This window comes from Lynx rufus, unplaced genomic scaffold, assembly GCF_022079265.1.
Source record: "Lynx rufus isolate CCGP_SWC_20201006 ecotype Redwood Valley unplaced genomic scaffold, mLynRuf1.p SCAF_9, whole genome shotgun sequence".
NCBI lineage: Eukaryota > Metazoa > Chordata > Mammalia > Carnivora > Felidae > Lynx > Lynx rufus.
In genome coordinates this window covers 18,868,569-18,882,210 of record NW_025814897.1, presented here as the reverse complement: position 1 = coordinate 18,882,210, position 13,642 = coordinate 18,868,569, and the positions used below count along the sequence as shown (strand labels likewise).

Below are 13,642 nucleotides of genomic sequence, written 5' to 3'. Positions count from 1 at the left end.
CGTTTCAAAAGGAAGGTCTGGCTCCCCAGAAGAGGAAAGCCAGCTGTTTAATCCTTCCCAAGGGGGCGGCGCAGGGATGCCCCCCACACTCCAAACTGTTCACGCTTTTTGACTCCTGGGCCTGAACGACATCTTTCACCCGAACACGGAGTTATGTTCTCCACCATCCTGGATGGTTCTTTATTTACGCGCACACATGACGTCTCGGTCCCAGATCCCTCAGCCTGAAGGACGGTAAGCCCTACCTCGTAGGAGAGAGGTGCTAGGTCTCTGTAAACTGTACAGAAGCCAAACAAACGTCGGGTATTATTAATGCTTCACATAGTACATATTTAAATATAAATGTGTACAGGGCGCCTGTGTGGCTCAGACATTAAGCATCTGACTTAGGCTCAGGTCATGATCTCACGGTTTGTGAGTTCAAGTCCCACATCGAGTGAGCTCGAGCCCCTCATTGGATAAACACGAGCCCCACTTTGGGTGAGCCCTGCCTTTCTCTCTCTCACTCTCTCATTCCCTCTGCCCCTCCTGGGATTCTCTCTCTCTCTCTCTCTGCCCCAGTCTCCCCCTGGATCACTTGCACCCTCTCTCTCTCAAAGAAAAAACAATAAAAATAAATAAAGAAGTAAATATGAACGTGTACATATCACATTCCCCAATAAGAAGCACCGTGAGGATGCTGGCTCTTCTGAGAACGCTACATCCCTCCTGACATCATGCGAGACGTACTCAGTTAAATTCTTGCCCAGTAGTCTGTTGCGATCTCCTGGTGGCTCCCCACACGGGCAGGAGAGTGCCCCTGAAAGCCACCCCTTGGCATGGGAGGCTGCTGAAAGCGTTGTTTTTCGTTTTTTTTTTTTTTTTTTTTTTTTAAACAGGTTTGGCAATTCTCTAATGTCCAAGGCTGGATGAACATTTTGGGACTATAAAGCGAGTTCTACTTTCAGAACTAGTATGATCAGTGCCTAAGGACCCAAAGTAGCTCTACGAACTTAAGGTAAAAACAGTCTTCTGTGGCACCTGGGTGGCTCAGTCGATTGAGCGACTCACTTCGGCTCAGGTCACGCTCTCCCAGTTCACGGGTTCGAGCCCCGCATCGGGCTCGGTGCTGAGAGCCCAGAGCTTGGAACCTGCTTCGGATTCTGTGTCTCCCTCTCTCTCTCTGCCCCTCCCTCGCTTGCACTCTCTCTCTCTCAAAAATAAACAAACATTTTTTAAAAGTTTTAACAAAAAAAAGATACAAAAATAAATAAAACAGCCAGCTTCACACCAGATACCCACACCGTCCTTTGCTGACAGGGGCTGCCAACGTTATGCTGAGTACCCGCCCCATGCCAGGCCCAGCAAACTGGGCATTGCTTTGTCCTCTTGGGATATTTAGTTACATTTACAAGGCGGGGGGAAGAAAAGGTCTGTTTTTGATTCAAAGGGCTATCTTTCGGCAAAATCGCGAGCCCACATTACAAGGTGTGGACACAAGTCAGCGCAGCGGGCGCTCACGTGTGGCTCTGGGTTCCCCTCTTTATTTTATAGTCATACTTGGTGCCATTGACCTCCACCTGAGGCCACAAGTGTTCCTGAAACGCTGAGGCCCAATCGTGTTCTCAGACAAACAAGAACACGGGCTGAGGCTGGGGGCAGGTTGGGGTCGGGGGGGGGGGGGTGGAGCTGACCTCTCGCCATCGGGCTCCGGCACTGCTGGAGATGTACACGTTCGTCTTGCTTGCCAAGTTCTTTCCCACTGACCCTGAAATGCAAGAGGAATAATGACTTTCAATTTCAAGAATATGTCAGATACCCGCCTTGCCCAGCTAGGAATCCGAAGTGGTATTTAGCGACTGAGAACGTCTCAAAACCACAAACAGCACCTGCCGCGGCAGGTGTCCGTGGTCACCGCGTATTCGGCTGCGTGTAACCAAAGAGCTCGGGGCCTAAGTGAGAAGCAGCAACGCAGACCTACCAGTGGCAATGATGAGCCCGGGAGCGGACTCCTTGGACAGGATGGGCATCCTCCGGAGCTGAAGGTTGAGCAGCTGGCTGAGCCGCTGGGCCAGGTGGAGGGAACAGCCCTGGGCGAGCTACGGGACACAAGTTCCAGACCCCATCAGCACGTGACAGGATGCCTCCCGCTCCCCCAAAACACGGAGGCCCGAGTGAGGACACTGCGGCCACACACAGCGAAAAGGGAATCTGGCCCAGAGGAAACCAGAACTCACGCCCCAGCTGTCCCCACACCGTCCCCCCTCCCACCCCAGGTGGATGCGATTATCCGAACCACACAAATGCCTCCCGCTGAAGAAAAGAGAAAAATAAAATTAAAACATTCCTTCGGAGACTCTCAGAGAATGGCAATTAGAAATCAGTGTCAACTCAAATAGATCGAAAGCTATCACTCCCTCTAGATTACCCAGAGATAACTCTCACGTGATTTGGGACCGAAGAGAAATGAAATGATTTCAGGGCATTCGTTGTTTAAGTCAGGAGAGATCAATTGCAAATAGGATTTACGCAACGCCGTCAGAGGAAACACCACGGATCAGAAGTCACAAAGCTCCCAGATGTACAACACATGAGATCTAAAAATCCACACGAAAACAATTGTGATGCAGTCTGCATTCGTCCAAAGAACCAGCCCTGCGATGAACGTCCACTGCAAAACTAGTTACTCAAATTCGCCTCCACCACTTCACATTCGGATTTTAATAGTTCTGCAAACAAAGCCGTTTGCTGTGTGGTCAGGCCTGGTTCCCTTGGCCAGAATGTGCTGGTCGAGTGTCATTCGGCCACGTCTGGTGTTCTAGACGGGGTAACTCTCGGGTGCGCTCACGTTAATAGGTAAAAGTTGACATGGTCTGCAAGATACGCTGGTTTTTATAAAAAAGGATCTAACAAACGTCCACCTTGCTGGCATCGCAGTTTCGCAAATGAAAACTGGAGCAAGTTAGGCTGGGTCTCAAAGAAAGATGTGCCAACCAACCTGTTCTTTCACCACCTAAACTCACAAGCAGAAACGAAAAGCTCGACCAACTGTTGTACAACTCATAACTAAACAGATCAGTCAGGGGAATAAGCTGAGTTTCAACACCACCATTAATTCTATACAACTAGGGCTCAGACCCCCAGCGGACACTCAAAAGCAGCCCACCCCCATCCACACAGACTCACGAAACACTCCCCAAGTCTAGAAGACACTCCTGAATAAAGAAGCACCTGTATGTTTGTCTCTTATCTACTTCTATCCTGCCTCTTCCCCGAGTGAGACTCCATGCGGTAAGCCGAGCGAAACCTGTTGCCAAATAGGGAAGAGTAACCGAGAAGCCTGGGGAAAGCAAGAGCCTCCAAAACAAATTTCCCAATGGCCACAGATACAGCATAGAGTCGACACAATCGTGGACAAACAAAATTCAAAAACCCAAAAGACCAGGTGACCGTCTAACTCTTACGGTTTTTCCGAGAACTGCTGCCACTCGAGTTTTTCTGAGTTCCTTCTGCCCACCTACTTTATATACCCCAGATCCCTTGTGCAAGGCGAAAGTGGAGGTGTGGGATGTCACATAAGGCCAAGGAACTCAAAGCCAAGAACACACTGTTCTTCCAAGAGACAAGAAAGGAGCCACCTAGGGGAGGGGGAACCCTTTAGTGAGACCAACTAATACCTTTCATATTCTCAGATTTTCAGATGGAGCCACTGATTGGGAAAATTGTAGAATCCTAAATTCTATTCAAGAAAGCATTTTTTTTTCAAGTTCCACATCAATGTGGGACTTTAAATGTCAGAGTTTCCAAAACTTTTCTGGTTCACAACATAATTCGTATCCCCGTGAATTTTTTATAGCAGCCTCAGGCCAGAAGAAATACCAACACTTGGTTTTTAAGTAGTTAAGGCCAAGCAACTTAAATAAGTATACATGTTCTAATAACTTAGTAGCACCTCAAAAAAATATATATATATACATATGTATATATACATGTACACACACACACACACACACACACACATATATATACACACACATATATACATACACACAGAAAGAGAAAGAAAACAAAATTTCTATTTCATTCTTAAATAACCACATTTGCTTAATACGGGATATGTGCACCTGATGGGTACTACGTAACCTCTCAAAGTTTAGAATCATACCAATGTCATTTCCTGCTCCACCCTGATTTTCCCACTTGCTTTTTATCTTATCACCTGCTAGAAAATCCAGCTTCACCAAGGAACGATGCCTCCCAAAGAAATACAGCATGAAGTAATGTTGAAACTAGGAACTAACTCAAGACAGCATTTCACAGGGTGACGAACAAATATCACGTTGTCGTGTGTGTCCCTTAAAAACTTAAAAACATCCCAGGTGCCCCTGGGAGTTCACCACGGCAGCCCCGGGTGCCTGGGTGCTGAGTTTGGGAACTGTAAGGGCAGATCGCCACATAAAAATTTGTATTAAAAGCCCAAACAAGATGAAAGCATCGATACCTCACAATTGATTTTTTCTCCGTATCCTGTGAAGGCTGGAGCCTGAAGAAATTCCCACGTGCCACCTTTGTCAAAGGTGATGACTGATCTCATGTTCTCCTCATTCATAGAACCGTTAATCAGAGTAGCAATGTAGACTCCTTGTAACCCTTCCACTCGGTGGAAGTCAGCAAATGGCTCATTTGCAAAATACCTGCGTAAGAGAAAATAAACAGCTGCGGACCAGAACTGACATTTCCTTGGTATGTTTTCATTGTAAATAACATAAAACTTAACTGTTTCAAAGGACAGAACTCAATGGCATGAAGTACGCTTGCAACGTTGTGTTGTACCAGCATCACTATCTGGTTCCAGAACCTTTCCAGCATCTCAGAAAGAAACCCCATACCCATTGGCAAGCATTCCCCGTCTCCTTCCCATCCCAGGTCCTGGCAAGCCCTCGCCACTAGTTAGTTTTCCTCTCTCCAGGTTTGCCTGTTCTGGATGTTTCATTATCATCGGAATCGTGCAACATGTGGCCTTTTTTATGGTTACTTTCCCATGCTTTCGACATTCGCCCATATTGTAGCACGTAACAGCACCCTGTCCCTTGTCACAGTTGAATAACCTGTTGGTTTTCTGTTTTTTTTTTTTAATGTGACTGTTTTTTAACCTTGAAGGCCAGGATGCTGATCCCCTCGGTAGGGAGTTCAGAATGCTGAGTACAACACAGAAAGCTGATGAAAGGGTCCCACCCAGTTCTTCACTAACAAATTCACCGCAAATCCTCCAGTGAGCCTCGGCCAACGGAAAACAATAAGCTGGTCTTGCCAGACGCTAATAGAAGAGCTGGGGCTTTACCCCAATCTGCAGGAATACGGTGTGACAGCTTACGCAGCCTTACACTTTCGACGAATTATCCAACACGCTGATCGGACAGAAGCCCATAGGGTTTCTGTCAGAGAGCAGAGCAGAATCCCTACCCAAGGAGGCCATATGCAGAGCGAGGATGGTTCTAGAAACTTGAGGTTCTACTTGGTAACAGCGATGCAGAGAATAAGCCCTCCCAGGCCTGAACTGCCATGCTAGGACATTGATTTCACTGGAAAGTAGCTCTGCACTGAAAAGGTACCACAGGATTCAAATGCGACAGATCGCGGAGAAGCGCTAACCAGACTTCACACGTGGCTTTCAAAACTGGAAGTGTGTCCTTTATTTAGAAGGGTTCTGAGCCACTGGGCTTTGTTTAAACACAAAACAAAACAAAACACAGAAGTGCTTTCTTCCATGATCTGCTGTATAAATCTTGAGCTGGTTGGGTGCTTGGCCTCCTCAGACAGAAAGAAGCACGCTCCAGGCTCTGAGGCAGAGGAGGAAATTTTTGAAAAAATTTTTTTTAATGTTTATTCATTTTTGAGAGACAGAGAGAGACAGAGTGTGAGCGGGGGAGGGGCAGAGAGAGAGAGAGAGAGAGACAGAGAGGGGAGAGAGAGAGAGAATCCGAAGCAGACTCTGAGCGGTCAGCACAGAGCCCCATCCAGGACTCGAACTCCCTGGTCGTGAGATCATGACCTGAGCCCAAGTCGGACGCTTAACCGACTGAGCCACCAGGCGCCCCTGAAAAAGAACATTTTTAAAAAGCACTGACAAAGCTACCTCAGGGTGAGAGACGGAGCACAATCCTCAGTAAGCTACGGGTGTTGAGACCACATATTCTGACATGTGGTTTCCTTAGGTCTACTGGAGTTATGTTTTGGTTGCTGCTTTGGAAATCGGTTCAAGATCTCTCATCTACCTGCTCTCTGTTTGCCTCAGCAATACGGTGTTGGATTCCATCATCATGAAGCTGCCACCGTCAGCTCCAGTGGCTTCCTTCACGCATACGGGAGGTCTGGGTTTCTCTCATCAAAAGAGCCCTGCTTGTTCCCTCTGGTCATTCCCCTGGAATTTTGGGCTCTTGGATCCAAGCAGAAACCTGTCCTCCGTGCCTCACACGCTCCCCAGACTGTCCTGTCGGCTCCCCTTGGGCCCTGCGACAACTCACCTCTCCCCGAGCGCCCTCTGTTCATCCATTTTCCTACATTTCTTCTCGTTAGCCCTCACAACAGCACCTGCCCCTGCTCCCCGGCCACGCACCAGGGCCACTCGACCACCCTCCCTGCAGAACCCAAGGCCGCCTCGCCCTCATCTGAGGTTCTCCTCAGTTGCCCCCCGCCAGGCCTGACATCTCCTCTCCACACCTGGTCCTCCACCCAGACATCACTTTCCATGACATTTCTGCTCTGCCCATCCCCCCAGTGCCAGGGTCACCCCGTTAGGAACTCCTTCTCCAGTTCTCAAAGCAAGTTAGGATCGGTTCTTTGGCACTTTTCCTATTGCGTTCAAAGAACAACTCATTTCAAATACCACAGAAGTGCTGTGTTTTGTTTTCCTTTGTGTTGCGCTGTTTTTCTCAATCAGCCTGCCCACCTAATCCGCTCACTCACCCTTAGCCCATTTCATCTTGCTGAGATGGAGAAGTGGGTGACAAAACTGGACTCAAAGGAACTTATCTGAAGATCTCCAGTCGTGAGATAAAATCTGAGGAGAGCGACCAGAAGGCTGAGCCTGTGTTGGTCTGTGAGTGTATACATAAATCTGTTTCCAATTTCCGAACTGGATCGTATGCTCAGGCAGGGCAGTAGTGTGACCTCTGTGACCAAATAAAGGACCGTGCGTGTATACGACAGGGACATATGGTCACATAACTGAGCTTACTGCCTCCTGGGGAGCCGCTCTCCTCGGCTTCTGGCTTCAGCTCTGCCCTGAGATCTCTACCCTGATTACCTGACGAATGTGGAGGATAAGGAAACCTTCCGCAAGCTGTGATTTACCTGTTCCACAGCCAGAGGCTCTCAAAGGTGAGGGGGCAAAAAAACCCAGAATCTATAAAAGGCCTGAGGAATAATGGCTTATAGTTTTAATTATAATAAAAGGAAGGAGGGGCGCCTGGGTGGCTCAGTCGGTTGAGCGTCCCGCTTCGGCTCAGGTCACGATCTCATGGTCCGTGAGTTCGAGCCCCGCGTCGGGCTCTGGGCTGACGGCTCAGAGCCTGGAGCCTGCTTTGGATTCTGTCTCCCTCTCTCTCTGCCCCTCCCCCCACTCACCCTCTGTCTCTCAAAAATAAATATTAAGGGGCGCCTGGGTGGCGAAGTCATCCGACTTCAGCCAGGTCACGATCTCGCGGTCCGGGAGTTCGAGCCCCGCGTCGGGCTCTGGGCTGATGGCTCAGAGCCTGGAGCCTGTTTCCGATTCTGTGTCTCCCCCTCTCTCTGCCCCTCCCCCGTTCATGCTCTGTCTCTCTCTGTCCCCAAAATAAATAAACGTTGAAAAAAAAAATTTTTTTTTAAATAAAATAAATAAACATTAATATATATATCAGATATATATGTATCTGATATATATGTAAAGGGTAGTACGTAAGCTAATGTTACATGAATTCCACCTCGATAAATTATTTTAAAAAGAAAACAAAAAGGACACAGGAACCAGGCCAAAGAGCCTGCCACTGACCAAACCAGAAAAATCTGAAGCTGAATCATGGTAGGTATGGTTTAGAACACATTAACACACACTGAATAATAAATGACTCGTGAGTTTATACTGGGGGGCGGGGGGGGGGGGGGGAAGTAAGGCATAAAATAGGACACACCTCCAAAAGAGCCGAAACAGCGAGTGGAAAAGCACTATCAGAGACCACATAGAAAGTTCTCCCCATGGGCATCCAACAGGCACAGCCGACCTGGTGAGTCCAACTCCGAAGTCTTGCTTTTTTCCCCCAACACCTGCCCTTCACCCAGCCCTCCCTGACTTCCTGACTCCGCACCAGGCATCATTCTGCCAATGGCCCAGCCCAGGCAGCAGTGGGCCCCTGACTCTCCAGAGCCGAGCAGCAAATCTACCAGCAAAGGATCAGAATTTGCCCATTTCCCTCATCTCCGCCACTACTGCCCTGGGCCCAGCCCACAGCAATCCCCACTTGGCCTGGATTTCTCTAACACTGCTTCCCAGAATCTTTCCAGAGTCTACGTTGCACACAGCATCCAGATGGCTTCTTTCAAAGATAAGTCACAGGAGTGTTCACCTGAAATTATTGATAACACTGTCCATTTATGTTTCGTGTGCTCTCCTTTATATAATGCAATTCACAGTGTTTAAAATGGTTTTTAAAAATATAATGGGTTAAATCAGACCATGTCCATCTTCCGGTCAAAACCCTCCACATTCCGCTTAGAAAGAAGAAAAAGCAAGTTCTCTGCATGCTCTCGAAGTCCTTCTACAATCTGAGCCCTGCTCTCTTAGATCCCGTATCTTGGGTTCTCTCCCTCCTCCTCCAGCTGTTGGATCCACTCTGGCCTTCTCACCGCTCCTAAAATAAACCAACAGCGTCCAACCTCACAGCCTCTGTGCATGCTGTTCCCTCTGCCTGCAGTGCCCTTCCCCAGGTGCCTGCCTCTTCCCTCCCTCACATAACTCAGGCACCTGCTGAAATGTCACTGTCCTAGAACAGCCTTCCATGACCAGCCTATACGAAATAACATGCTCATAATCCCGTCCTCTTAACTTGCTTCACTTTGCTTCCCAGCACTCACCGTCACCCCACAAATCACATATCCGTCTATGTTCTGTCTTCCCCCAGTGAGAACAAAAGCTCCGTGGAACAGGGGCCCTGTTTTGACTTTTCGTCACTGGTCACATGATCTCACTGCGGTGCCTGGAACAGGCTCTGGCCCAGAGCAGCAGTGTCCTTGTTGAGAGAAGTGGTGACTACATCAATCACCAGCCTGATGAGAGACCATGGACGGCAATCCCAAGCCCTCTGACCTGGTGGTCGTGGCCTCAGAGCCAGACCTCGCTGCCCTCCAGCCAGCTTCACCAGACGGGTCCCTTTCCATAGACACCCACAGAGTAATGTTTGCAATTACAGTAAGAAAAAAAAAAAAAAAATGCCTATTAACCTGAGTCACTTGGAGGCCAGGCCCCATGGCTACCCACACCAGCCTACCCATGACAGCTTGACATTTTCCAAGTGCTTCTTCCCACTGACTCAGAGACCACAAAGCCAGACAACTGAAGGACAGGAACCCAGGGAAGGGTTGACACATGCTCAGCCTTGGCATCACATCCAAATCCCCCCCGAGGGCTTTTTAACATCTTCATACCCCAGGGGCGCCTGGGTGGCTCAGTCAGTTAAACGTCTGACTCTGGCTCAGGTCGTGATCTCGCTGTTCCCGAGTTCGAGCCCCGCATCGGATTCTGCGCTGACAGCTCAGAGCCTATTTCAGATTCTGTGTCTCCCCTCTCTCTGTCCCTCCCCCACTTGTGCTCTGTCTCTCCAAAATAAATAAACATTACCCAAAAATTGTTTTAATCTCCCTACCCCGGCCACACCCCAAAGTGGTTAAACAGCACCACAAGCCAGGCATCGGGCTTTCCAAAAACTCACCAGGTGAGTCCAAATGCTCAGGTAACGTTGAAAAACACCCACGTGATGGTGGGGGCTGCAACGATGTAAGAAAGCAGGGGAGGGACTCATCATCTTACCTCACCAGCGTGTCACTGCCCGCCCCTCCTGGGCTGTAATACAGCACGTTCTCCAAGGACAGGGAGAATTTCAGCCCTTCTGCCTCCGAGATGTACAAGTTGGTGCGGCTGTTACTATGACTGACGCACACAAATACCTGGTCCTCGGAGGCATCTGCGATGTAATATTCCTTTGGAATCAAGAACCAAAAAACGCACAAGTCAAAAAACACAGCCGCGTAGTGGGCTTTCCTTATGGACGCTAAAGTAATGACTTCCAAATGTCCCAAGGACAGGCGTAGGCCCGGAGCCCATGGACAGCTTCCAAAGCTTGGTGAAGGCTTGGCCAGCTCTCTCTGTCAAGGGGCTGAGGATGCCCTGTAGCTGGAGTAAGCCCCTCACTGGCAAACGGGGCACGAAAGAGTGGGCCGCCGGACTCCGTAAATGACCTTAGAACCTCTTTGTAGTTAATAATGTCTCCTCCCTCTTTTTCCCAGGAGATCTATCATTAGCACAAAGCACGATACACATTAATGTGCATTTCCTTTCCTTGCATTGTCTCTAAGGTACCAAAGGAAGGCAGAACCCATAAAAAGCAAAGAATTGATAAGAATGTTCTCCACCTGAGCCACCAGCCTGCCACCACGCCCGCTGCTAGAGGCAAGGCCTTCAAATGCCATCTCCCGGAGCGCCTGGGCGTCTCAGTTGGTTGTGTCTGACTGGTTTCGGCTCAGGTCATGATCTCAAGGGATTGAGCCTGGCGTTGGGCTGTGCATGGAGCCTGCTTGAGATTCTTTCTCTCTGCCCCTCCCTCACTCAGGCACATGCACTCGCTCTCTTTCTTGAAATAAATAAACATTAAAAAAGGGGCGCCTGGGTGGCTCAGTCGGTTGAGCGTCCGACTTCAGCTCAGGTCACGATCTCACGGTCCGTGAGTTCGAGCCCCGCGTCGGGCTCTGGGCTGATGGCTCAGAGCCTGGAGCCTGCTTCCGATTCTGTGTCTCCCTCTCTCTCTGCCCCTCCCCTGTTCATGCTCTGTCTCTCTCTATCTCAAAAATAAATAAAAACGTTTAAAAAAAAATTATAAAAAAAAAATGCCACCTTTGGAGCCTGGGTGGCTCAGTCGGTTGGACACCCAACTTTGGCTCAGGTCTTTATCTCATGGTCCATGAGTTCAAACCCCACGTCAAGCTCTATGCTGACAGCTCAGAGCCTGGAGCCTGCTTCAGGTTCTGTCTCCCTCTCTTTCTGCCCCTCCCCCGCTCATGTTCTGTTTCTCTCTCTCTCTCGAAAATGAATAAACGTAAAAAAAAAAATTTTTTTTTTAAATGCCACCTCCTGCCTGTGGTCACCTCTCTGATGACCCCAGCCGACGCTGATCGTCCCTATTGATCTCTACGTGCTAACACACACATGCGGGAGTCAAACGTTTGACTACATATGATTTCCTCCTCGGCTCGATTCTCCCCATGTCCAACCTGTGTGTTTCTAAAAGGGTGGGACCCAAATCTTATCCTGTTTTGGAACCCGGCCATCTGTAAGCAACACAGCAGGTGCCTCATCAATAACTGTGGTCACTAGCTCCCCAATCCTTTAGTACTGGCACACTGAGCCCACGGACTCCGGTCCCAAACCTCCCTGCCAATCCCTCTCCACATAAAGCAAATGAAGGCTCCCGTTGAGTTGTGCTTCAAACAGGGAAGAGGGAGAAAACAGACCAAGATGGCCAAAGCACAATAGTTCTTTCTAGAGACCCATCTAGCAAGTGAATGCAGGGGGATTCCATCCAACGCCTACCCAGAAGGACATTCCTCCAACACCCTTCCCCCGAACCGTACATGGGGACGATACACTTCTTTCCACCCCCAAGCAGACCCCACTCACATTAATAGGATGTCTTGTGACAAACTGGGCCGCTCGCATGGGCTTCCGGCCAAAGGAGACCCAGAGCTGGACAGAAGACGGCTGCGGACTGCCCAGGAGATGCTGTCAAGGAAAAGGAGGGGGGAAATGTCAATTGTGCCACGTTTCGGCCTCTCAAAATAAGCGAAGAAGGAAAACGGAGAAGTCAGGCCCCTCTATTTCTACCAAAAGCACAAAACACAGTGTGACTGCAAATGCACATTTTTGCAATGTTTGTGTTCAGGCCATGGCTCAGGCTGCATGACCTTCATCCCAGACAACTCGTCTCCGACAGGTACTAGATACTCCCTAACACCAGATAAGGAGGAAGGGAAGATGGTCCCGTGGCTGAACCTAGGTTTGGGAGTGGGGGTGGAGGCTTAACCCCGACAGCTCCCCAGTGCAGCACAGGGTGAGGTCAGCCACACACCACGCATATAAAACCTATTCCCTGGGGCACCTGGGTGGCTCAGTTGGTTAAGCATCCGACCTCAGCTCAGGTCATGATCTCATAGTTCATGGGTTCGAGCCCCACGTCAGGCCCTGTGCTGACAGCTGAGAGCCTGGAGCCTGCTTCCGGTTCTGTGTCTCCCTCTCTCTCTGTCCCTCCCCCGCTCGCACTCTGTCTCTCTCTTAAAAATAAATACACATTGGGGCACCCGGGTGGCTCAGTCGGTTAAGTGTCCGACTTCAGCTTAGGTCATGATCTCTCGGTTCGTGGGTTCGAGCCCCGTGTCGGGCTCTGTGCTGACAGCTCAGAGCCTGGAACCTGCTTCAGATTCTGTGTCTCCCTCTCTCTCTGCCCCTCCCCTACTCAGGCTCTGTCTCTCCCTCTCTCTCTCTCTCTCTCTTAAACATTAAAAAAAAATTTTTTTTAACTTATTCCCTGTTCTTTCCCTATTTTCAGGTTACAGATTCTAAAGGTCAGAGGATTCATTTAGATTACCCTATTTATACCCCTATAAATATATATGAATACACAGATGTCAGTGAAACACACCCTTTTATACTTTATATGTTATTACTTCCCATTGTGGTTGTACCTTAAAAAGGAGCCACTTTTCAGGCTACCTGGGCAGCTCAGTCGGTTAAGTGTCTGACTCTTAATCTCGGCTCAGGTCGCGATCTCACGGTTCATGAGTTCAAGCCCCACATGGGGCTCTGCACTGATGGCATAGAACCTGCTTAAGATTCTGTCTCTCCTTCTCTTTGCCTCTCACCTGCTTGTGCTCTCTCACTCTCTCTCTCAAAAGAAATGAACTTTAAAAAAAAAAAAAAGAAAGAAAAAAGAAAGTAACTTTTTCTCAGTGACACCTGGCTTTAACTTGCACAGAGTTGAGGAAATCTTCACTGCTCCTATTTTTCAATCTTTTAACACTTCTCACTGATGAACGTTTTTGCCGGGATGTGTTTTCTTGAGTAGAGCACCGGGCATTTCCACAGGACATTGGCCACAACGCACTGTGTTTTAGAGACCCCAAAGTGCAGCTGTGGAATCTTGAAAATGTGCATGAAATCACTATCGGGAATTCACTCAGTTTCTCCAGGTCTCAGCTTATTCATCTATGAAAATGAGAAGCTGCTCAGCATCAGGACTTGTCTGTCGACGGGACTAAATGGTCTAGGAACCTCGTAAACCCATACGCGAATAGTTTGTGTAGATGCTGTCATTTATTCTACCAGGGAGATACACGCTTTTTACCAGGTTCTCCAATGAGT

At 48.9% G+C, this 13,642-nt stretch overlaps 1 protein-coding gene across 1 annotated transcript in view; it reads right to left on the bottom strand.

The window, feature by feature from the left end:
• Positions 1 to 13,642, bottom strand: part of SORL1 (sortilin related receptor 1) — a 172,066-nt gene that overhangs the window by 107,619 nt on the left and 50,805 nt on the right. Inside the window, exons 7-11 of the mRNA XM_047070249.1 lie at positions 11,906 to 12,007; positions 10,043 to 10,212; positions 4,481 to 4,673; positions 1,961 to 2,078; positions 1,674 to 1,747 (exon numbers count right to left, since the gene is read on the bottom strand). Of these exons, the coding sequence (XP_046926205.1) occupies positions 1,674 to 1,747; positions 1,961 to 2,078; positions 4,481 to 4,673; positions 10,043 to 10,212; positions 11,906 to 12,007 (657 nt within the window). The remainder of the gene's footprint in view (positions 1 to 1,673; positions 1,748 to 1,960; positions 2,079 to 4,480; positions 4,674 to 10,042; positions 10,213 to 11,905; positions 12,008 to 13,642) is intronic.